Source organism: Dendronephthya gigantea, unplaced genomic scaffold (genome assembly GCF_004324835.1).
Source record: "Dendronephthya gigantea isolate DGI-Jeju-01 unplaced genomic scaffold, DenGig_1.0 000255F, whole genome shotgun sequence".
Lineage (NCBI taxonomy): Eukaryota > Metazoa > Cnidaria > Anthozoa > Malacalcyonacea > Nephtheidae > Dendronephthya > Dendronephthya gigantea.
In genome coordinates this window covers 166,906-193,032 of record NW_021163265.1, presented here as the reverse complement: position 1 = coordinate 193,032, position 26,127 = coordinate 166,906, and the positions used below count along the sequence as shown (strand labels likewise).

General features: G+C 35.3%; 2 protein-coding genes and 2 long non-coding RNA genes across 5 annotated transcripts; all 4 read right to left on the bottom strand.

Moving 5' to 3' along the window:
- Positions 1-583: 583 nt before the first annotated feature.
- LOC114540922 lies at positions 584-6,529 on the bottom strand. The gene is made up of 3 exons (XR_003689160.1): positions 6,415-6,529; positions 5,371-5,749; positions 584-647 (listed from the first exon to the last, which is right to left on the bottom strand). It is a non-coding gene; the product is annotated as an uncharacterized LOC114540922 (long non-coding RNA).
- Positions 6,530-6,833: 304 nt separating this feature from the next.
- Positions 6,834-9,872, bottom strand: LOC114540924. 2 transcript variants are annotated; one of them, XR_003689162.1, is made up of 4 exons: positions 9,571-9,872; positions 8,955-9,114; positions 8,443-8,583; positions 6,834-6,929 (listed from the first exon to the last, which is right to left on the bottom strand). It is a non-coding gene; the product is annotated as an uncharacterized LOC114540924 (long non-coding RNA). The 2 variants fall into 2 exon arrangements; XR_003689161.1 differs by lacking the exon at positions 8,955-9,114.
- A 189-nt stretch (positions 9,873-10,061) lies between these two features.
- On the bottom strand, positions 10,062-25,977 carry LOC114540935 (fibrillin-1-like). The gene is made up of 13 exons (XM_028560932.1): positions 25,890-25,977; positions 19,349-19,414; positions 17,419-17,803; positions 16,095-16,349; positions 15,958-16,049; positions 15,338-15,457; positions 14,777-14,893; positions 13,508-13,624; positions 12,690-12,806; positions 11,008-11,124; positions 10,630-10,746; positions 10,332-10,448; positions 10,062-10,066 (listed from the first exon to the last, which is right to left on the bottom strand). The coding sequence occupies exons 2-13, from the start codon at positions 19,410-19,412 to the stop codon at positions 10,062-10,064; spliced, it is 1,623 nt and encodes a 540-aa protein (XP_028416733.1). The 5' UTR covers positions 19,413-19,414; positions 25,890-25,977.
- LOC114540934 (uncharacterized protein K02A2.6-like) lies at positions 19,936-20,619 on the bottom strand. The gene has a single exon (XM_028560931.1). The coding sequence runs from the start codon at positions 20,617-20,619 to the stop codon at positions 19,936-19,938; it is 684 nt and encodes a 227-aa protein (XP_028416732.1).
- Positions 25,978-26,127: the final 150 nt, after the last annotated feature.

The window sequence follows — 26,127 nt, the reverse complement described above, 5'->3', positions numbered from 1 at the left end:
TGTCTATTTACGCAGTTGTTATAACACATTTGATGCCATGTTAAAATATTATGTAACTCGATTTATTGGCACGAAACAACACGGCTAAATAGGTACCGGTATACATTTCATCCTAGCTTGCGACCTTTGTATTAGGAGCCTGAACGCTAATAAAATTAATACGGCACCCATTTAAGACGCATTAAATTGACGGTAGTGTAAATGGATTTTTCCGTGTCTATATAACAAATGAGCCTGCCGCAGTTTTTTATACGAAGTTTCACTTGCCTTCAACAACTGTAATTTCTTGTGGCGAATCACTGAGTGAAAATGAATCTTGGAAAGTAGCAGTGCGTCTGTCAAACACATCTATACGTTTCCTTGTGCTATCCATTACATAGAAATTATCTTTCCCTTTTGCAACATTTACTGAACTTGTTTGATCAGGGTAGAACTTGACTTGAGACGTTGAACCATTGAAATAAGTCTTCATAAGGGAATACCTATCGCTAGAATCGATATAATCAATCCAATAAATAACTTCATACTGAGGATCAACTATCAGGTATTTTGGTGATGTGTCGTTATGGTACACAACTTCATTTGTGTCTTTGTCGAGAAAATAACGAACAATGTCTCCTCTGGTGGCGTCAGCCAATACAAGGGAACTAAAAAAGAGAGACATTAATGCAAATTTAAAAGTTATGGTAAAAGGCATGTAAATCCTAGCTATGTGATTATGATAATCACAGTATTTCTTTCTTTTCATTGAAGCATTTTAGTAAATTATGAAATTATAAGCCTATCGGACGAGTTATAGAGCTACTCGCTGAGCAATATATCGATACAGGACACAATATATATATATATATATATATATATATATATATATATATATATATATAATATATTATATATATATATACATATATAGTGTCCTGTATCGATATATTACTCAGCGAGTAGCTCTATAACTCGTCCGATATAGGCTTATAATTTCATAATTTACTGAAATGCTTCAATGAAAAGAAAGAAATACTGTGATTATCATAATCACATGGCTATATATATATATATATATATATATATATATATATATATATATATAACCAACAAGTATTCCCACACTGCTCGGTAGCAAAGACATATAAAAAACAATTGTAACTACCACGGCCAGAAGTAAAACTAAAAGATTTTATTAAAAATATACTATACTTAAATTTTCGGCCACATGCCGCAGCCTTCTTCAGAAATTAACTAACTAATACAAATAAGTCCAATATATAAGGAGAAAAACATGCATAATACATAATACAGATATAGCCTATTGTTGAGAAAAGTCATGAGTGCTATTCAAACCACCCAAATTAGTCAGTAACATTCCTATCCAAAAGTTCTCACACTTTCTTAAGTTTATGTTGATTGATCAAAACAAAGAGGATTTAAGAAAGTGTGAGAACTTTTGGATAGGAATGTTACTGACTAATTTGGGTGGTTTGAATAGCACTCATGACTTTTCTCAACAATAGGCTATATCTGTATTATGTATTATGCATGTTTTTCTCCTTATATATTGGACTTATTTGTATTAGTTAGTTAATTTCTGAAGAAGGCTGCGGCATGTGGCCGAAAATTTAAGTATAGTATATTTTTAATAAAATCTTTTAGTTTTACTTCTGGCCGTGGTAGTTACAATTGTTTTTTATATATATATATATATATATATATATATATATATATATATATATATATATATACACCCATTTGCAAAAACGTTGGCCGCAGATAGATAGATAGATAGATAGATAGATACTCGAAATCTAATTAGAATTGCATATGTTGTGTAATATGATTGAAATCCCATGCAAATGTAATCATATGCAATTCTAATTAGACTTCGAGTATCTATCTATCTATCTATCTGCGGCCAACGTTTTTGCAAATGGGTGTATATATATATATATATACCTAATGAGTTTGGCAAGCCTAACGATATATATATATAAATATATATATATAAATATATATATATATATATATATATATATATATATATATATATATATATATAATATTATACAACAGCACAACGACTATATACAAGAGACGCATAATTAATTAGGTCATGTTACATGTAGGTTATACGTTACTAGGTGTTACTTAGCAAAAACTTCTTTCGATGCCGGCATGTGGAAACAAGTTCATTACGCTTGTTCAAAGAGCTTAATTCAGGATGGCATATGACTATAGATCCTCGGATAGGCATAAATTACAGCGTTTAGTTTTGTTGCAGTACGGTTGTGATTTCTTAATGATTTTCCAACTGATAGTGTACGGTGTATTAGAGTCCTTTAATTTCCAAATATGTTTGCTTAACTCGGCGGCGTTTTTCTTTGATTTTTTGCGGAAAGAGCAAGTATGGTTGAGGTAGCGTGTCTTACACGTGTTCTCAGTAAGGCCAACGTAGGTTTGGGGTTTTTTGGTGCTTTAATTCTTCACTGTCGCTTGGTAGACTATAGCTTTTGTTAGGCATTCACCTTGCAGGGGACAGGAATCTTTCGCGCGGCAGTTGCAATTCTTTTCTTTGTCGGTATTGCTGTTGGCTTCATTACGTAGGATAGATTTGTTGTTTGCGGAAAAGTGCTCTGGACGCTTGGCATACAAATGTAACTTAGCTTCAATGTGTTCCGGTTGAATATTTTGTGTAGTGGGTGGTCACGGGGAAAGGAATCGTCTGCGGCTTTTAGAAATTTATGGCCGATGTTAGTTTTTGCATTTGAGGTGTACGGGGGATTATACCAAGTGACATTACAGGATCTGTGGCGGTTTTTTTTGGGTGGGTTGAGGATCATAGTGTAAGTTGTAATTGCAGCCGCTCTCTTTCTTTTTGGCACGGCTGCATGTTTACTTGAATCGAATGCTTGCATGCTCATCTGAGGAGATTTTTGAAAGGTGTTGGTTGATGGCTTCCGGGATTCTGCGTAGGATAGATGGGGGTGATTACTTTGGACCTGCACGTACTGCGGGACGTTCCCTGGCTTCGTGTACGGTCGATATGTGCCGGTCCTAAGGTCGAAAGTAATGTCCAGGAAGTTGACGCATTTCTTATTGGCCTCGATCGTTAGCTCTAGATTGTTGTCGCTGAATACTTTGCAGATTTCTTTCTTTACTCTTTCAATTTCTCTGGATCGGACGTTGAATGCGCTGAGGCCATCTTCTCGGTAAAGTCCAATGTCCTTTCGGTATGTGGTTGGAAGTTGGGACAACAGGTATCCACCCACCAATTCGCATGTTTCCGCGCCGTCAAAACTGCCAATTGTAAAGGCTGCTTTCCACTTTCGCGTTTTTAGCACGTACGTACACGCACGTAAAAGTTTAAGTGCTTTTAAATTTTTATTATTTAACATCCAGGTCAGAAAATGCATACTAAGCTACGCGGAAAACTAAGTTCTTTCGATTTATTCATTTCGTTTTTTTAAAGATAACTTATATAAGCATTTAGACTTTTACGTGCGTGTACGTGCGTATGAAAAACGCGACAGTGGAAAACAGCCTTAACATGGAAATTCGAGCTTGAGCACATTCTGCACCAAGCTTCACTTTCGCTAAAGAGCAAGGAGTTCTTAGCTTGAATTACAATGTGTCTTTCTTCTTCTGTGACGTTATCACACTCTAAAGCGAATGTAATAGCTTTGTCGTCGCTGTTCTTCCATTGCATGACCCCTGTAGCTGAAACTATGTTCTTGTTGATTCGTTCGAGGATTTATTTGCTTAGAATTCCGATTTCGGATTTCGCGGGGTTGATGAGGCGCGATGATGGGTTGTTATTAAAGTTCGGTTAATGATATTTCAGTGTAATAAAACATTCCTTCTCAGCCACTGTGTCAATTCTGTTGTCTAACATCAGATCTCTCGCGCAAAATTCAATGATTTTGGCAGTGCTGTTTGCTGGCGTTTTTTTGCAGGTTTTGGTGATGTTGTTGCGGAGTAATTGTTTTTAATGGTTCGGGTTTCAGTCGGTAGAAATTTGTTGTCTTGTCTGCGGGTACGAACAGTTCGTTGTCTTTCTTTATTTTCTTGATGTCTTTGTTTAGTTTGGAAGGCGGATGTTGTCGGTTGGAATTCGATGTTCTGGATTACCTTTAGTATTTTATCTTCAAAATCGTTGAGTTCGACAATTGGTGGTGGCGAGTTTGTTGTCTTGAATCCAAATGTTTGTCTCGTGTTTGATGTGTGGGTTGGATGAAGGTAGTGGTATGCTTTCCATCTTAAGCGCTGTAGAAAGGATTGCGTCTTTTCAATTAGGCATCTAAGGTACATGTTCGGTTGTGCTGTTAGGATATTCTTCGTGCAGTAGCCAAGGGTTGATTCCATGTCGACTTTGTTAGAGTGCTCTTTCCGCAATCAATCAAAGAAAAACGCCACCCAGCTAAGCAAACATATTTGGAAATTAAAGGACTCTAATACACCGTACATTATCAGTTGGAAAATCATTAAGAAATCACAACCGTATTGCAACAAAACTAAACGCTGTAATTTATGCCTATATCCGAGAAATCTATATAATCATATGTCATCCTGAGTTAAGCTCTTTGAACAAGCGTAATGAACTTGTTTCCACATGCCGGCATCGAAAGAAGTTTTTGCTAAGTAACACCTAGTAACCTATTACATGAAACATGACTAATTAATTATGCGTCTCTTGTATATAGTCGTTGTGCTGTTGTATAATATTATATTATTTACCTGATGAGTTTGGCAAGCTTAACGCTTGTCATACGAATTATATAATTTGATTTATAAACTCCGTTTTCATATAATTCAAAAATCAAATCAAATTATTCGCGTGCAAAAACCAGTCGAGGCGTAACATAAAACTTCTGAAGTTGTATGAGACGTCTGATGTTATATTTCACGTTAATTAATATTTAAAATAAGTAAATGTTACCATAAGCATATAGTTGAGTGACTTAACTTCCAGAAAAAGGTAAGAACATTGTCGTAGTTTTGCCATTTTTTCACAAAAATATGAGGGTAAACTTTGATTCTTTGAAAATATACGGCCGTTGCGAGTCGCTATGACTACAAATAACAGTGCTTCCACGCCCAGAAAAATATTTTCATACTTCTTTTCTCACATACCACGTACCCTCCAAACCCTCAACCCACACAAATTTTCTATCATGTTCCCATCCCTATGCTTAACTAATTTCGTTCAACTGAGGCGAGGGGTTAATTGCTGCATGCATGTATTTCTAGTTAATTTATCTATTAGCTGATTGCCGACAAGACGCGTAACACTGACTATAAAGTGACGAGCAACAAATTTTGAGCGAGTATATCAAAATTTATAGAATTTTTTATTTATTCACGTGTTAATTATTTGCGCACCTGTTATCTGGATCACTATCCAAGTCGTCAACATTAGCAATATTGGTTGGATTAAGCTCCGCTGTATTTCCAGTATTCAAGTCAATAACATGTATTGATTTGAATAGTCCAGTAACGTAGTAGACCTTTCTTGTTATATGATCTACTGTAAACCTAGAGATGGTCGTGAGAGATGCTATCGTGGTTGCATTACTTCCGTCCAGTTTAACTGTGGTAAGACTGGTGCCATCGTAGTAGAGGAGTCTTTTAGTCCCAGAATCATAATTTAGTTTCACGTCGGTTGCTGATAATATGGTCACAGTCGTGTTACCGTCAGAGAATACGCCTTTGATAGCATCGGTTGTTGCATAGTATATGGCTTCCACTTTGCACGTCAACACTACCCAAATTACAAAAAATAATTATTATAGAGAATACATAGGCAAACCCTCACTGTACTCTTAAAATACCTACAACACTCGCCGTTAAACGTTAAAAAGACTTTAATAACCCATATCTATAATTATTATTCACTATAATTTGTATACAATCTCTGCTTTGATATGTTAGCCATCTAGAAATAATTATGACGTCAAATTTGCAAATTATTATAACTCCCAGTATTTGTAACTATGACTATGTAATTTTGGCGTCAAATTTACAAATAATTTCTGGCATTCTGTAATTATTAAGTCATAACTACAAATAATAGTTTCTAAAATCAATATTAAATCAATAAATAAGAAAATAATCACTGAATAAAATAGTTTTACCGTATAAAGGCAAGCCCCCCAGGTTAACGGGATTCAGGGCTAGGCAGAATAAATTACCAAACTTTGAAAATTGTAATCGCATTGGCAGATTATTTTAAAATATTTTGAATTTAAAATTAAGTCTTTTAATTCATTCTGCCTAATCCTAGATCCGATTAAATCTCAATCTCACGCTCAATCTCGTCCAATAATTTTCTCATAAAATTATGCATTTTACATTATTCCGAGGATACCCCTAGATCACATGACAGCTGAACATCGGCCCTTATGACAGCTAAACCCTTGCGATTACCTTCACAAAAGAAGCCATCACCACTGTAGTTTGCTTTGCAAGCGCAGTAGAAAGATCCAGGAACGTTTGTGCAAGTTGCATTTGTATGACAGGAAGCATTTCGTTCACATTCGTTGATATCTATATTCGATATAATTGTACAAATTTACGAAATGATCCCCTTGAATAAATAAATCCCATTAAATTAACCTGTATTTCTCTCTTGAAGAAATAAAAAAAGATTGAAGCAGATATGACTGTGTAGCTAGTTAATGGATTTAGCATTTTAACATCGTATAATTATCATACACAATGCGGACGTTTATAAAGTGGTCTGTAACATCAATCTTTGTAATGTGTTCTAAAACTTTGATGCAATTGAAAAATGTTCAAAATATGACCACCCTAGAACTTGCCTGTGCAATTTGTTCCACTCCCTTCAAACCCAGATAAACACTCGCACGTGTAAGAACCATTAGTGTTCATACAATTCGTATTGAAACCACATGGATTACCCTCCGCACATTCATCGATGTCTGTCGAAATTTAAAATGATGAAGTTAAATTAGGTTGATATGAATGGCAATACATCCTTCTTCCCCCCAATCAATTTTTTCGTATTTAAGACATTAATAATGCTATTATCTAAATATTTAATTTAACGTTATTGATAATTTTTACTTACTATATATATAATTCCACAGTAAAGGGAGTTCTAGGCTAGGGATGTATCCCGATGGAAAACCTGTGAGTTTGTAACGTGCCCAATGATATCATTTAAATTTTACTATTGCGAATTTGATATTTTCTGTCAAAGCGTCACTTTTTGAACTGCACATGCATTATAGGTGTAAAAACAACCTATTTTCCGTTAGAACTGCTCACTTCGGAAAATAGGCGGCGCGCTAAGATTTCTGGGTGTCCAAATATTGCAACAATATGAAGCTTCGAGCAGTGACAAACTGACACTGACTGGCGATCTCTTTTTGCATTCTAACCTTATATCACAAATCATTATGACGAAAATGACGAAAAAATTATGTTAATATTATCTAATTATAGGGAAACGTCGCTTGAACATGTACGAGACGTACAAATCGAGACGATTTGCATCAATTGCGACAGACATACAGTCATGATTATACAGTGCCAAACCAAATTTATCTCTATCAGGGCTTACTGCACGCTAATTTAATTCAGATCAGTGCCTGTGATACTTTAAAAGGTATAATGGTACTCTATTATACTACATCGAGTACATTAACGTGACTGACCGCATTTCGTACACATGTAAAATTATTTAGGTGTAAGTTGACGCTATAGCATTGAAATCTTCAACAAGATGATTACATAAAGATACACATAAAATTAAAGTAATTCCAAAAAATGAAAGCATAATACATTTTATTCTGTATATTTCGAATCAAGAAATCTGCTTTCATTTTTCGGAATTACTTTAATTCTATACGTGCTAAAACTATCAGCTGGTAAAGGATAAAAATACACCTTTAGCAAGTAAATTTACAATGATTTTGCTGTTTATACCCGAGTGTTTACTTTGCACCAAGTGCACCAGATTTAGGTATATTGACATACTTTGGTATTTGATTCAGATTCAGGTATGTTGAGTAATCATACAACAACTTATGTGTAGATTTTCACTGTTCGAGTGTAAACATATCTACCCTTATGAAAATTTCACATAATGATTTCATATATGAAATGTTTCATATATGAAACCTTATGTGGAATTGAAACACTTCATATATGAAAATTTCACATGTGAAATTGTTTCACATAATTTATATGATTTTTATCCAAGAATATTTCATACATGAGATGATTTCAAATATGAAATGTTTCACATATGAAATAGTTAGAAGATAATAAAATGGCTGCATGAGTGAATTTCAATGTATGGATTGAAAATTTATTGGATTAAAACTTAAGAGGTTCTTTATGATAAAAATTTAAATACAAAAGATAACCATTTTAAATACATAGACATATCAACCTGTAAAATTTAAAAAAAAACAATTTAGCTATAACATTTCAAGAACAACACTTATCAAGTTCATTTTTATTTTTCTTTGCATGCCATTTTTCATGATTTCATCCTTTATCTGTTTGCACATAGCATTCCTTTTCACTATCTTCTTTGCTCTGCTCTGCCTGTCTGCCTCACCCATTCTAATAAAAAGTATAAATATATCAGTTTATTCAAATGCACTCATGTTATCTCACTTTCATTATTATAAATTAATTTCATCATACAAGGATATAATACTACACAAAACTTTATCGCATTTTTATCCATAAAAATGTGGGTACAAAATCTCTTTTTTTTAGGCACATGTTAGGTTGATTTTGTCTATTTTGTTACAAGGTATAAAGTTTAATCTCCAATTGACAAATTTAGTGACCTTTTAATAAATGTTTGGACAGGGTTTTAAACAATATTTGAATTTAATGATACAGATGAATCATATGGTGTTTTTGAATATCGTGTTGATTATCATGTTGAATGTTGTGTTGAATGTGGTGTTGAATGTGGTGCATACTTCACAGTAGTGATTAAGTTGTTTGTCTTTATTTTACTTGTCAGATGATTCCTGGTCTGTTTCAAAATCGATGAATGCCAACAGTATATTTGTCTATTTTTATTCATTTTTGGCTCTGTCCATCTCAACCAAAGCAGGTAGTGTTGGCGTGAGGCGTCAACTAATAGCAGAAAAAAGAATTGCATTACTTTTCTTCTCAACATTATTTTGCAATAACAGTACTCTGGTCAGTTCATATTGACCAAATCTTAATTTTCAGCTAATTGAGAACCACAAAATTTTAAAAATCTTATTCCACTGATTGTTAATCGGTTAATCCATTGGTTAATCCTGGTCCTGGAGATTGATGACTGTATGTAATGTAAATAATTTCAAGTCAGTCTGAGTCAGACTCAGACAAGACAGTCATATATATGTCACATAAGGAAAATTGAACAATATAAATTCCCTCCTATTTTCATATTACTGTTATATAAAAAAGAAATAAGATTATAAGAGTAATCAATATAAATTGAACAAATTGCCCGTGATTCATCTGCGATTATCGTGATTTTGAGCGACGAGTTATAAGAGCGAATATATATAAAGATTAGCACAAACAATATTAATTAAATACCTGACTAACTTCTTTAATTAAAACCATTCTTTGCTAGACCACATGAACACATCATCAGCACAGAATGCTTCTTAATCCACAGATTTATATCCATATTTCGACTATTCCATACGGATGTATATTAAATGTTTGATACAGCCAGCAGAACGTTTGACTGTTTGAGACGTGTTGTAATATGAGATGTTCTTCCGAAGCACAGACCGTTTAGAAGCAATACCGATTATACCGATCGAGCACTCACCGGGTAGCAACGGACTGAGGGTCCATAGCATAGCTATGGCTAAGGCAAATCTGTGCCCATAGTAATGATAGTATCCGAAAATGTGTTTGTTTTTTCATGGCATTAATCCAAAATTAGCATTTTGATCCGTTATAATTTGCATTACATAAAGTAGCTCACGCACTCATAATTAAAAAATTTCAACTCCTATTTCATATGTGAAATGTTATGTGAAATTTTTGTAAAGGGTAACACTGAATTTGTTTCAGTGTTACCCTTTACAAACAAGGGAAACACTAAGTTTGTTTAGGCATAGACAGCCCAGACATGTTTTCGTTCTCCTGGCGCAAACATGTCTGGGCTGCCTATGGTTTAGGTAGAGTATTTCTCTTTTTACACCAAGAAAGTGTTATAGGAATGCTTGCATGGTGTATGCATAGCACACTCTTCATAACACTTCGGACAATGCAATTCCGGATTTTTAATGAAATAACCAAGTTTTTAGTTGTACTGATATGCTCTCGTATATCCCAAGGTTTACCTGTACAGCTAGCGCCGTTTCCAGAATAACCTTTTTGGCAGGTACATACATATGAGCCATCTTTATTAGTACAATTTGCATTTCCATCACAAGGATTTGTTTGACATTCATTGATATCTATAGGGAGATACTGAATGATTTTAGTGCAAGAAGCCATTTTTAATAATCAATCATATAAATATGTCTCCGTAAAAACAATATAATCGCACAGGCCGAGGGAAGTTCTTTCCACATTGTGCATGAAATGTTAACTACATAATTGTACAAAAGGCAATGCACCTAGCTTATAATTATATACCTGTACAATTTGTTCCATTTCCTGTATATCCAGTCTTGCACTCACACTCATAAGAACCAACAATGTTGGTGCAATTTGCATTGTAACCACAAGGGGATGACTGACATTCATCTATGTCTGAAAAAAAAAAATTCTTTAAATCATGCAGTTTTTGCGATACCTTGTAATTACACATTGTATATATTCATTGAAACGAGATAATTTTTTGCCTATCCTGCATATGTAAATAGCTCTGCATCAAGTAGCAAATATGCTGCTGTCTTTAAACGTCAAGAAGTGCATTGTTTTGCCTTACTTTAATCGGAAAGTGGTAAAAACATGGCAATAACCTTACCCGTACATCAAAACCTTTAATAAATCATGTGAATAAAGTCTTACCGGTACAATTTATTCCACTTCCTTCAAATCCAGTTTGGCATTCACACATAAACGAGCCATTGGTGTTTGTGCAGTTGGAATTAAAACCACATGGATCCATTTCACATTCATTGATATCTGAGAAACAATGTATCACAAGATGTAGAAAATGCAGGCATTTCAGCAGTTACTTATTAACTTAACGCTACTTTTCACATTAAAAGTGGCTTCTGCGATAATGAAACCGTTTTGAATTGTTTTGCCTCTATCACCCTTTCCCCCCTACCAATGTCTCTTTTTCTATTTTACTTCTATTCGCTTTTCATCATGTTTCACTGTTTGTATAGTTCGAGCGTCGATCTCTTCGCTTACATCTTTGGACTATTCTTATACCGAAACGGCGTCTCTAGTAATAGTATCCTGATTTGCTTTTAAAAGATTATTGGATGAGGTTTTTGTGCAGTATGCAGAGTTATCATGGTCGAGGTAAGCGTTATCAGCCGAGCCGAAGGCGAAGATCTTGATAACTTACCGAGACCTTGATAACTTTGCATACTGCACAAAAACCTCATCCAATAATTAACTAATTAAAAACCACGTGTTAATTGCTCTATGAGGGAAGATAATTACAAATAATATAGAATGTATAATAATAATAATGTATCACTTAGAATATAACTCATTAATAATGCATAAGCATTTAAGCCTCTGATTTGAACCATAAGAAGGTCACGCGAGGTGGGCTGATAGATGGTAAAGCATTATATATTTTAATTAAGATGACACGTCATATAATTTGCCACGCTCATTAGTATTCTTTATACAATGTTTCGTCCTAATAAGCATTTGTATACAACACATGGAGCAAATTTATTGCTCGACAACAATGTGGCGTATAAATATGATAAAACGTTCTTTTCGTGTTTTAAATATACATACTACAGAGTAAATTATCGAGTTATATCGCGTTGTAAAGTATTGTATTTCATCCTGTCTGAAAATAGTTTGAAATAAAGTCGAAAATTTACAATCTCAACCTGTGTCTTGTTTGATTCATATTTTGACTCACAAGATATCCCGCTTATTCGGAATTTGTTTTTTACTTTACTTTTCGGCTGGTTTATGACTAAAATGGTGGCTGAATAATTACTGAATGCACCCCGGGACATGTCGCAGTGCTCGGACGCTTTCGTCCAATTCGATAATGCTTTCCTCTGCTTTCTAAAGAACGAAGCTATGCTATTGGTTGAAACAGAAATGTATTGTAAAGTTCAGCCAATGAAAATCATTCTTGCGAGGAGCTGCGACCCTACCCTGGGGCGAATGTACGTATAAAGGCCGGCGTACACTAGAGCAATGCGGTTGGCAAAAAGCAGATAGCTTTCATTTAGACGCACACGGAAAGATTTCGGCACGCGAGGCGGAGATTATCAAACATCAGTAGATATTTGTCGTAAGTGGCGCGAATAACCAAAGTCGCCCGATTATCAGTGATAATCTAAGATGCGTATACGTGACAACCCTAAATTTTAAAAACGGTACGGGGGAATTTGCTGACAGAGAGAAAAGCTCAAGAGATTATTTAAAAACGCATCAAAAGGTAGAAAGGTCACCGCAACCTCTTTGAGATTTTTGTAAAGTCTGCCCTTTTCTATATAACATTTGCCAGCATTGGTTTTTTATCAAGTTTTAAAATGATTTACCTGAACAAATTGTGCCATTGCCTTCGTATCCCACATGACAAGTGCAGTCATACGAACCATCGTTATTGGTGCAATTTGCATTAACATCGCAAGGGTTTGCCAGACATTCATTAATATCTGTAAAATATTAATATCTGCTTTAATATAGCTTGGGCGCATATAAACGTGCGCAAGTGCGCTTGGGCAGTGCGCTCTCATTGGCTGGCGTCAAATGTAATCGGAATCGGATTTAGAAAATCGCAATTGTTAGCCAATCAGTGTTGACTATCCGACAAAAAATAAACAATTGTTGGCCCAGGACGTAATGAAATGTTGCACTAATATGGAGACGTATAAATCCGAGCCACAATTACGTCCTCTACACCCGCGAGGGCTTTGTTACGTACGCGCCTTGTTTTTATGAAGTGGGTGGTAATGGAGAATCGCCTTTATCCTCTAGACGTGTCAGCGCGCGTGCAGGATAGTTTTGGAAGGCCATTTAACTATATGTCGAACATAATAAATATTTTTGTGATAGTGAATGCCACTTAGCAGGTGGTCGCGACTTCCATCTAAGGGTTTAATTTAATGCGAAAATAATTGCAAATTACTTTCTGTTTTCATACGACTCAGTGCAATAAGAATACCATTTTTCTTGTTTTTTAAAATTTTCGGCTTGGTTTAGAAATATGGGTGTTCAGGAATCATGTGAATAATTGTTGAAGAAGAATACACTGAACTTGCGCATAAGCTTTTTAAAGAAAAAAAGTGGCAATGAACGGCATACCTGAAAATGCCTACTAGTAAATGGAAAATATTAATTGATAACCAGATCTTACCTGTACAATTTGTTCCATTTCCTTCATACCCGGATATACATTCACAAAGGTACGAACCACCAGTGTTTGTACAGTTTGCGTTGAAACCACATGGGTTAGCCAAACATTCATCAATATCTTTAAAAAGGAAAAAAGGACGAAATTATTAATCGCTTACTTTAAATATTACTCTACTAAATCTATTTTTCAGCCTACACGCCATTAATCAAACGATGTCAGATAGTCCAGTCCTGGAATTATACGAATTTATCTGGATAATAACTGATTATTGACCGAGCGTGAGGTGTGATTAGCCTTGGTCTGATATTTCATAGTACAGATCGAACAAGCGAGGGCAATAATCTGTTTATTATATGGCTGAACCGCATGAGACATCCGGGATATTGGTTCAAATACGGAATATACGGACCACGGTCCGGATATGGGTCTTTACGCACCGCTTGTCAACCAATCAGAATAGAGGACTTAGAAAAGCCATATAATATAACCTGTTATACAGAAATTGATATCATCAAAATTGCCAAGCAAGTCTGTTAGATTTTCATTAATCACTGGTCTTAAGGTAACGCCAGTGTTCGGACGACTTGAAAAGTAGTTTGTTTTCATTCAGGAACAGCTTTTAGATGTTGATGTCTTGATCACTTCACTCATGAAAATGCTCTAACCACAAGTTCCGTAATACGTAGTTACAATTTCATTTCAATAATCCTAATTATTTCTCTTGTTTGCAAGTATTTACGAACCAGCAATTACATATGTTAGTCACAGGTGTGGATGATATTCGGCTGATCATTTTGGTTTATTAATGGCCCTTTTGCATAATAGACCAACTTTTGATTTAGGCAACAAAAAGGAAATTTCCGAAAAATGTACTAAATTTAGTAAAATTGCCAAGTTTGGCTGCAAAATATTGTAAAGTACCGAAAATATAGCCATGCGAGGTTGGCAATTTTGTATACCTTTTTGTATACAAATTTCGGTATGTTCTTTCTAGCTATGGTGATTTATTTCCTTCTTGTTACATAGATCGCAAGTTGATCCATTAATAATCATGCTACATTGCTTCAACGAAGATGAGTCTCAGTGTTGCAATGCTGATTCCATACTCTTGCCTCTGAGCCACAGAGGTTGCTGAACTGTTATTCATTGAAGTTATGACCCTTAATGACCTTTATTCTACATGGAGTGAAGTGTCACATAATCTTAAAAGCCGTAAAGGTGCGGCTGAGTATTATGTTAAATGAATCTCCACAGAAACTGGTGCTATACCTGTACAATTTGTTCCATTTCCCTCATATCCTGTTTGACATTTACAAATGTAAGAACCAAAGGTGTTTGTGCAGTTTGTATTGTATCCACATGGATTATTTAAACACTCATCGATATCTAGGAAGTTTGGACAAAAATGCGATGATTAATTTATAAGAAATAACGAAATCACTTCCGTTCAACTCTAAAAACAACCAATATGTTCCTCATTAATTAAAACGCGGCTGAAAATGTTGTGCTGCTCATGGACTTGAGCGTCAACAAGTAGCATAAACTAGTAGAACTTTAGGCGATTTTTGTAAGGTGTTAACAACCGTGCGTAAGGGTGCATGCAACTGACTCATTTTTGTTACCGAAAACAACCTTATATTGAAATCAGGGTAAGGTAAGTCATAGTGATCATGTAGTTCTAATCCTTGCTGCAATTTTGGAAATTTCAAAAAATTAAGACTTGTCGTCTAATGGAAACTCATATAGAGAATTCTTGTAAAAATAGGCTGGATAGAATTTCCATTATAATCGGTATTGTCTGGTGCATTCCAACTTCCACTTTCTGTATACCTTGGCAATATGTTTGATTTCCAGTGAATCCAGTGTCACATGAACATACAATGGTGCCAGGAGAGTTCGTACATGTCGAGTTTGCAGGACAGGAATTATTCAAAGCACAATGGTCTTTATCTAAAGGAAAAAAACAATTCAGGTCCTGTTTACATGAGCCCAGTTACCCAAGTTGAGCAAAACGAAAGATAAAGGTTATTAAAATAAGTCCATTTATGAAACCAAACAAGCGCATGAAAACTTCCATGATTGCATGGTTATTTTAGAGCCTAAAAACCATCTCAGGCTTCGTTTTGGAAACGCAATTTGCTGAAAATTTGGAAATCACCTAAAATATTATAATTTTATTCCTCTAGATATACCTACTCGTCACGCAAACGCCATTTTCAATCACAAATAGTTGCACGTAAATGAAAAATTATAGAATTTTAAATTGGAACGGGCAAATAGCTGCTAATTTCCGAAACAACGTGAGCTAGAGGTAAGCGAAACTCGTTATCAGTTAAAAGACAAAAATACTTGCAAAAGCGCGTGCAAAATCATATACTATCATTCTATCAAAATTAGTCGAAAAAGAACTCAAAAGAATATATATGGAGTGAATTTCTGCGGGAACTTACCAGATACAACAATAATTCTTGTTGCTTCAGTTGAAAGTGAAATCGTAGTAGCCAATGTATCTGTCGATTTATTATATTTATCAATTTCTGATGTTGTTTTTTTATCGAGAATATAAAAATATCCATTTCCAACTGCAATGTCCACTGTTGTAATACTTCCTGATTGATCTGTTCCTATCTGTGTAGTCTGACCATCGTACGTTGTTTTTAATATCTTGTAATCTTCCTCAGCAGTAAATAGAATCCAATATACGGTTTTATTCACGGTATCGAGCGCAAGATGAGTGCCTATTCCAGGAACACCAGAGTGAAGAGTTTGATCAGTTCCATCAGCGAGACTGTACCGGATGAGATTTCGACTGTTCGTAAGATCAGTGGTGAAAAATATTGATCTAGGTTGAAAAAATTTTGACATCAAATTATTTGATATTGATGCATTTATGATCCAGTTATGTGATCATTGTTACGCAGCTCTAAAATTGCTACCTACATACATACACACATATTATATAAGACGCACTAACGTATTTATATTATTATATCATAATTATATAAGACGCACTAGTCTCATCAGCATAGTTGTTTTTCATAAGGGGCGTGTTAAAAGATAGATAATCGTTACATAAAAATACAAAAAATTACAAGCGGACAGGATATATACAAAAAACAATTATTAGTAAATATCATCAACGAATAAAATCAGCTTCATCTCGCCGTAGATTTTATAATTCTCTTAGAGAAATGAACCTAATCAGCGTTTTTTGTATCAATAGGCAAATTATTCCAATGAATAGCTCCATTATATTGGAAATTTCTTTTAAGAAATTCCCTCTTTGGTTGTAGTAGTATTAATGAAGTCAGTTTCACGACTCCTAAGATCATAAGGGGAATCACCTTCATTAAAAATCATAGAAATAACTGTTTTAACTATTTTATACATGTAAGTAGATTTAGAATAATTGCATCTATATATATATATATCTATATATATATATTGCAAATTGGTATTGAATATTTATAATGCCGAAGATCCTAGAACGTGGAAGTCTATATGTTTGTCTTGTAACGTGTCTCGTAACCTGTCTCGTTCGACTTCATCTTGCTTAATCTCCTGTAAACGTGTCTTGGTTTTGTCTTCTGTGTTGTATTATTGTCAAGGGCCGCTGTAATTGACGTAAGCTGTAGCGTATACACTATCATGTAATTGTCGATCATTTGTGCTTAATATTGTACTGTATAAGTTTGTGTGTATCTTACAAAGCATACAAAATAAATGAATATATAAGTAAATAAATAAACGTCCTGACTGATTAAGAGATTTTATATTGAGAACGTCAGCACATTAGGTCAATGTTTTCTTATTTTAAAGATTCAATTTTTAACCATTACTCAAGTAACTATTACTTTAACAATTGCTCGGAATAAATAGTTATATTAAATTGAAAATGAAATTTAATTTACCTGTCATGGGTGTCGATTTGCAAATCCCTGAAATCATTGTCTGGTGATACACCAATATCTGGTAAGTCGTTCCCATCATAGTCAAGCAATTTAAGGTTAAAATCAGACTTCGTGAGATAATAGACACTTTGATTCGCTGCATCAACAGCAAAGGGACCGAAATTTGATGGAACCGAAACATTTTTCAAATCACTCCCATCCAAATTTGAGTTGTACAGTTTCTCACCGTCCTTATAATACCAAAGACGGTAGTTAAGTTTGTCGTAAGAAAGGGTCGCGCTTGGTGTCTTCACCAAGGCTTTAGATTCTCCACCATCAATAGAAACATAGGAAATGTGAGTGGCGTTTGAATAGAAGATGTATTCAATTTCCTCTCCATTGTTTCCTATAAAAAGTTAATTTTATGCATCATTTCAAAGAAAATTGGGGCAAACTGGAAAAGTACAGGTTTATCCGATTTCCTTATCTAGCGTTTGAATTACATTCGACGCCACCAAAATGCGACGTATAACTTGGCAAACAGCAGAATATATCAGTTTCGGTAACGTGTAAGTTTAGCAAACAGAAAAGCAATTCCTTGTAGGCAAAGCATCTTTTAACCTGTAGGCAAACTTTGCCGATTATAATAACTGCAGCAACAATGCTTTATTATACGCCCAAGGTTTAAACATTTGTTTTGCGTGAAATAGAAGTGCGTTTTTATTGCTTTGGTTATTCGAAGGCTTAATCAAATCAGGCAGCGGTGTTTCTAGATTTCGCAGTGATATTGCATTATAATATCACTGGTAGCAATTATTTGATGAGGCTGAGCATGATGTCAAGAATTATTAAGACCGAGGTCAAAGTTATCTGCCGAAGTGAATGTTTATTATACAGTTTAATTTTTCCTCGCTTAATGTGGCGAGTCTACTCAACGCCATACGTTATGATTTGGTTTTGTAATTCTAAATTCTTAACGTTGCATTGCATTCATTAAAAACATAAATTGGGAATAATATATTCGCCTATAAGTTGTTAGTATGAGTATTTTTCGCATACATGTCAGACCCTTTCTAGCTCAGAATTTAGCCTGATATTTGGTCACGAATATTCAAATCACGTCGTAAAATTTCTCTCTGCAATATTTTTTTTCCAATGAAGCGTGAAAGCTTGTATTTTTCATTCATCTTTGGAAATTTGAAGCCCGTTTTACACAATATAAACGTTTCTGTGTTCACAGTTGAAAATTTAAATTGGTCAATCTCAAGTTCTTAATGTTTTGCAGAGAGTATCAAGGCTCAAATTGTTGTCACGTATAATCGCGTGCTCGATTTTGTTAGGATTTTATAACAACCCTGGGCTGAAACTCAGTCCGCGCTGAAAACACTGGATGCAATCAGCCCCTAAATGTTTTGCATGTTTTGAATATCAGGATTATTATTTAACTCAGTGTTAACCACTGTTTTAGTTCCTTTGAATATTTCTACCAAATACTTTCAAACTTGGGGCATTTTTCCACTGTCCTGTTTTTTGTACGTACTTATGCGCACGTGAAAGTTTAAAATAACTTAAATGATACTTAATATGAAACAAGCGATTAAATAGCTAGAGATGCCTATGTTGGCATTATAATAAACTATATATACCGCAACTTAAAAAGTTTTAGGCTCTACGTGCGTGCAAAAAACGCGACAGTGAAAAGCAACCCTTTGGATCTGTCGTTAAAAAATGCCAACTGCATGCATGTGATAACAGAAAACTTGACATTGTAAACTGTGTCTTAAGCCACGATTTTTATTCTGTAATGGCAAAATGAAACACTGATTTCATAAACAACACTGAATTATTGAAGAAAAAGAAATATTGCAGAACTGTGTGCAGTGACGTGCAATAGACTTGCGATATAGATGTAGCTACATCGACTAATATGTATAATTGTATTGTACGTTACCTTCTACTGGAGACAATTGCCAAAGAGTGACGATGAGTAGGGTGAAAACCCCAACACCGCGCATATCTAAAAAAAACAGGGGATATATTTATATTTGTCATCACTCTCTTGCATTAAATGGCAATTGCTTGCTGGCACAATACTGTCTTCTGCAATATGTTTTGCGAAATATTAAGGTAAAAATATTACTCGTAAATGGTCGTACCGTAACTAGACCACTTAATAGACACTAAGAGGTACTACTTCACACAAGTTTCAATCCATGAAAAATGAGGTTAATTTTTCCTACATTTTTTTCCACATTGCATTGAAATTTATTGTTTGACAGTCGCGTGACGTAAGCACCTCTAAGGTCTATTGGGGAGGTTTATATTCATATATTTTTGTTAACATATGATAGGAACAATAACGTGCAAAGGGAATAAGTCCGGCATAAGACGAATGTATGAATATGCCTCCCCCACAATTAAGCTTTTACAATCTTGGCCAGAAGTTGATTGGACTGCATGTGCAGACTAGCACTATTTCTCATAAGGTGATAACAATCCTCCCCCTTCTCCTTTGTAATGTTGGTCTCTAGTAATGCTTTAATACATTATTGTCATTAATGGACGACTTGCGACTTCTTTATTTCTTTCCTTTTTTGTTCTTTCGTTGTCTCGAGCTTCTTTGTGTCTATTAATGACTTTCTTCCGCGTTATCACTGGGATCTTTCCTTTTACAATTCCATTAAATAATAGTTCTGATGGTGGTACACCTGTGGTACAAAACGGGGTTGTCCGATATTGAAGGAGAAAACGATATAAGTCATATAACTCTTGTTTCCATGGTCGTCCTTCTAGCTTTGCTGTCTTTAATCCCTTTCCCAACGGTTGCATGAATCTTTTTAAGGTGTCGTTCCCTTGAGGCCAATAAGGGGTTGAGAACTTGGTTTGAATGCCAATGATTTTCATATATCGTGCATATTTGTTTCCATTGTAGTGATGTCCATTGTCAGATATGATTGTATCTGGTATTCCATGGACAGAGAAAATCTTGTCCAGTTTCGGAGTTACAGTTGAAGCTCGTATCGAATGAACAATCTCTACTTCCGGGAATCTTGAGTATCTATTCACTGCGACTAAGAGATATTCCGACGTAGGTCTAGGTCTAGGAAAGTCTACGTGTACGACACTCCCTGGTAATTCTGGCATTTCTGTCATGCGAAGAGGTTCCGGGTGTTTTGGTCTACCTGCAGCCTTGCATGCTACGCACTGATCGATTGTGTCCATTACTCGATTATCAATTTGGGGAAACCATATTTTCTCGCGAATTAGTGATTTCTTCTTTTCAATGTCTAAGTGCGTCTCGTGTGCAATGTCTATTGCCCGTTGTTGCAAAGTAGCAGAGACAACAATTCGCGTTCCTCTCAATGTTATGTCTTGTGTGGCGGTTATCAATTCATTCTTCACTGTTTTGAATCGTTTGATTACGTTTTGATTACGTCAAGCAATTCTTTTAATGCCTCGTCAGCATTAGTTGTATCAAGTATTTCCTTTAAGGTCATTGCCTTAGGAACACTGTTTTGAGTTACGAAATTGATGTACGGTTCTGTCATCTTCTCCCGTTTTTGCTACTTTCGTTAATTGGATGACGAGAAAGATAATCCACTGGATTATTTGCACCTGATTTATGTATTATCTTGAACGCATGATTGGAGACGAAGAACCCATCTTTCGATACGTGCCGATGTTTTAGCTGTCCGCTGTCTATATACTGTATAATTTCTAAACGTTTATGGTCTGTTTACTAATGTAAATTCACTACCAAATAAAAATAGATGAATTGTTCAACTGCCCAAAATATCGCTAACGCCTCTTTTTCTATTTGAGAATGTCTTTTCTCAGTATCGGTCAACGTGTTGAAAGATTTTATTTTCTATTTACGCGAGGTTGTAGATCTTTACAATAGGTTAACTAATGTTCTTAATTTTCTTTCCTTGGTCTTCTCTTGCTCTCGAATCTTCGTTGCTTTCTGTCCTTTCGGATTCTCGTTGTTTTCTGCCCTTTCTTTCGTCGTTGGTTCAGTAATGTTGAGCTTCTCTAACGTTTCATATGGTTTTTACTCCGCTAGTCCACTGAAGGTTCGGGTGTTGTGCACGTCCTTTTATAGTTGAGGGAACGGTTGAGAGAGACTTGCACACGTCATCAACCAGAGTGAGCTGATCTTTATCCAACCAATCAGCGTTGTAAGTTAGAAATGTGGGTTGGTCTTAGAAGCTCGCTTCAACTCTTATATCTTGTTTGTTAAAGGCGTTGTCGTACTAGCCGAGTTGGTCTTCTGCTCAATCGATTAATACTTAAAAATGTTCACAACTTAAAATATTTACTATCAACAAGTAGTAAAATTTACAAATAATACCTCTGTGAACAATATCTTTCAACTTAAACTATTTTCACTCTTATTTTATCGAATTGACTTTTGTTGACGTAATCTGTTACATGCATGACCGTGCAACATTTTTAACACAATTGATTGACATAAGAACTTGAATTGCCTACAGCACGCACGTTTTGTTTAAAAAATGCGAGAATTGAGATAAGTGACAATTAAGACTGTAAATACTTTCACCTTATTACTCATTTAATCCCACGATATGTCATACATGAAAGGGAAAAGCGATTAATGATGGCGAATGGGCCAAAATTTTATTTACTCGTCTTGTACGTGGCGTCTGGTTGCAAAACTGAATCATGTAACTAATCCCGGTCATGCAGTTGATATTCCTATTATTACAGCTATTTTTATATGTATAAACACAATAAAGCCTTGTGTAACAAAAGCTTGCCTGGCGTACGCAATGATCTGCTGGTTGTTACTGTCACCGTTTTGGGTTTTTTTGGACAAAATCGCCGAAACTCCAACTGGGATTGCATTAACGACCATAAATGTCTCCATCGTTTTGTCGATGTATGCCATACATGGCGCAGTGGTGAGTGTGTTCTTTAGCTTTTTAAATGCTGTTTAGTGTTTTGCGTCCACTCAAATCCAGCGTCTTTTCTTGACAGTTCACGCAGTGGAGCGGTCAGGGTTGCAAAATCTCTAATGTATTTACTAGAATAGTTAGCCATACCAAGAAGGCTTCTGGTTTCATGCGCATTAGTTGGCTGAGGTGCGTTTAGTAAATCACCAACTCTCTTAGGATCAGGGCTCGTTCCTTCCTCCGAGAAAATTTGTCCGAAGAATGACAATGTGTTTCTTAAGAAATCGCACTTGCTTTGGATTAGTCCCAAACCTTTTTTTTGCAAGGCGTTGCAGACATCTATCATGATTGGCGTCGTGCTCGGCCCTTGTCGACCCAAAGACAATGATATTGTCCGTTATGTTTTTTACGCCTTCAAGTCCTTGAAGTGCAGTTTGGAGAGTGCAATTGGAATATTTCCGCGGCAGGGTTTCTACCGTAGCCGAGTCTCTTGTATCGATATAATCCTACGTGCGTGCTGAATGTGTATCGAAAGAATTTAGCTCCGTTTAAGGCGAAACTCACGTCATTAACTGTCGGTATCGGATGACGTACTCGTCTTATAGCCTCGTTTGCGAGTCTCATATCAACACCTATTCTAGCCTGCCCGTCTTTTTGGGAACTGCCACAATGGGAGAAACCCATAGTGTTGCTTTGTTTTTCGGAACTTTCTCATTTATATCTTTTTTTTAAGCTCGGTTAGCGCGTTTTTCACTTTTTCTCTAATATGTTATGTCGTTGTGAATGGCGTATGTGAATGATTTGAAAATCTCTCGCATTTGAGGTCCGGCGTGGTGAAGTAACAATGCTCGTTTTCTAGTTGGATCCGTAATGCCACTTGCCCTTAAGCACTTACTAAAGCCAGTCGGATGCACTGCATATAGACAGCCCCATCTGATTTTAATCATACCACACTTAAAACAGGAGGGGAACTTAATTTAACTAGATTTGAGCAGGTTTGGAACAAATGAAATTATCACCATAAGTTCATTACCTTGCCTAATTAGAAGAAAGAAACCAAAAGCCAGCCTATAACAATGTTTGTCCATGAATTCCTCGCCCAAATTTGAATCCCTTTACACCCATATTAAATTAATGTGACAGTTCAACAACCTTAGGGTTTGTTGTATTGTTGACAGTTGAAATGTCATATATACAACAAAGTGAAGACTTGTCAACATGTTCGGAAAACAAATAGCTAGTGACAAACCAAGTGCTGTTTTTTTAACAAAAGGCCATGGTAAGTGCTGGATAAACAAGCTAAATTAACATTGTTATACGTAGGCCTTTGATTTCTTTCTTCTAAAGAATTGTTAGGGTAATGCCATTAGGCATTAAAATGGTAGTGCAGGGGAGGAAGGGTTTCAGTGTTTTTCAGTTTATACTAGAGCTAGAACTGAGTGCTAGCTTCTCCAAACTACTCTCAATAATAGTAGTAATACTAGGTTTCGTTTTATAAAACTTACTTTTTATCAGCTTTAATCACAGAAGATATGATGCCCGTGACTACACAAAAAGATGGTTCAGTTTGTAACGTTTTTCATGGCTGTGGACATGTATTCATTTTATAATTCGATCGTATTGAATGACCTCTGCCACTTAATTGTCTTGTATTCCAATGCGGGTGTAAAACCAACACAACAATATCATAAATTGACTGTTTTTTACGCATAAAAGTGATATCGAATGACACAACTTGCTTAATATATTTATAGAATGAGATATTATTTTATCAGTAAAATATCACTCTTTCTGTTTACATGTTTCTCATTCCGGGTTTTAAAGATTCCGGAGATTCTCGTTCCGAGTTTTAAAGATTCCGGAGATTCTCATTCCAGGTTTTAAAGATTCCGGAGATTCTTGTTCCGGGTTTTAAAGATTCCGGATATTCACATTCCGGGTTTTAAAGATTCCGGAGTTTCTCATTCCGGGTTTTAAAGATTCCGGACATTCTCATTCCGGGTTTTAAAGATTTCAGAGATTCTGATTCCGGGTTTCAAAGATTCCGGAGATTCTAATTCCGGGTTTTAAAGATTGCAGAGATTCTGATTCCGGGGTTTTAAATTCCGGAGATTCTGATTACGGGTTTTAAAGATTCCGGATATTCTTTCCGGTTCCCTGTTCCTGGTTCCCCATTCCTGGTTTTAAAGATAGCTCGAAAGTGAAATATTTATGACTTTTTTTTTCGTCGACGGAATTTTTCCCGTAAGCAAACTGGTAATTGCATATCTTCCATGGCGCTCAACGGGCCTACCTCGGTAACTCAGCCTTACCCCTTTCCGCTCGCTCGACTATTATCTGGAACTCAGAATTCAATTCTCAGAAAAACAAACATGTTTATTTGTTATTAGCCGTATCCATTGCAGACTACACGCATCATTTATTATAATCGGCATCCTCCCCCCGCAGAGGTGAACAATGTCAATGTTGATTCATTTGTACATTTTAATTTGCAAATATTCATTTTGTTTGGGCATAAATGAAATATTTCAACGATTTTTGAACAAACTTTAAAGTAATTATTTTGATAATATATTAGGCTTTAGAATATGGTAGGTACCTTATTCTGCTTTTAAATTTTCCCCTGCGTCAGTTGAGTTTTATCAAGCAGGAAGACTTTACGTCATGCAGCTCGTCATGCACGCTCTCACTGAGAAAGAGAGTCATAATAAATTTATACATTTCGACCGTTTGAGTCAAAAGAACGAACCCTGAATCAGAGTACAATTATTAACTGTAATTGATGAGCATTCGGCAATTCAAATTTCCTAATTCCTTTACTAAACAAGACGCAGTAATAATCGTTTTAAAAAACCGACGCGGATTCCCTACTGGTAGTGCTAATTGTTATTTAGTTAAGTGCTAAGCTTTTAAATGAAACCTCAAAATATATTTGGTTGCCATAATATTAAAAAAGATTTTAGTAATATAATTATAAATATTAAAATCAAAATTATAACTTCCACTGCGACTATGAGTACGAAATTTATCATTCCTGCCAAATCCGGTTCTGTTTAGTTCGAAGTTTATCGAAGTTGATCAACAAACTTGTTCAAAAGACGTACGTACTTCTATTCGCATTTCTAGTCATCGATTCTAGTCGTCGATTCTAGTCATCGACAAAAATTTTTACCAATTTCCGTTCATACCGTTGATGCAATATTCGGTCCGATTTTTTTCTTTTGAAATCGCAATCTAGCGAGTATAATTTAAGATGCTCTTAAATGCACACGCCCCTGTAAATTTCCGTGACTTTTTTACTCGTTTACACCGATCAAAAAGGGAAAATTTCGAAAAGATTGCGAGTGTAAACGAGCAATTAGCTTTTATACACATTACTGGCAATTCAGAGTAGTATAAATGTTTTCGTTCTGTTCTGTTTATGTCACAATAACAATTAATGCGAGTGAACCGTACACGCAATATAATATACTAAGTTATCTATTTGGAGCATTAAACTCGTGCTGGTTTCGTTTAAAAAGGAGGTTACAGACCTCTAACTAATTGGTTATGATACAAGCAGTTTGAAAAATGACCTACCTTTCTAATTTCTTTTATCGCTGTTTTTAATCTTTGATTCAAGTAAAACACTGCACAGCAAAATGAAGACTGCACACGTACTTATTCATTTTATTGACTATTGTGCACGTATATCGAAAGCAAGAATCCCCTGCTGGTTCATTTTATTGTTTGCATGGTATCCATGGCAAAATATAAACATGTTGTGATTTCAAATTTCTAAAAATACCCCATCTATATAATTATATATTTATACGTA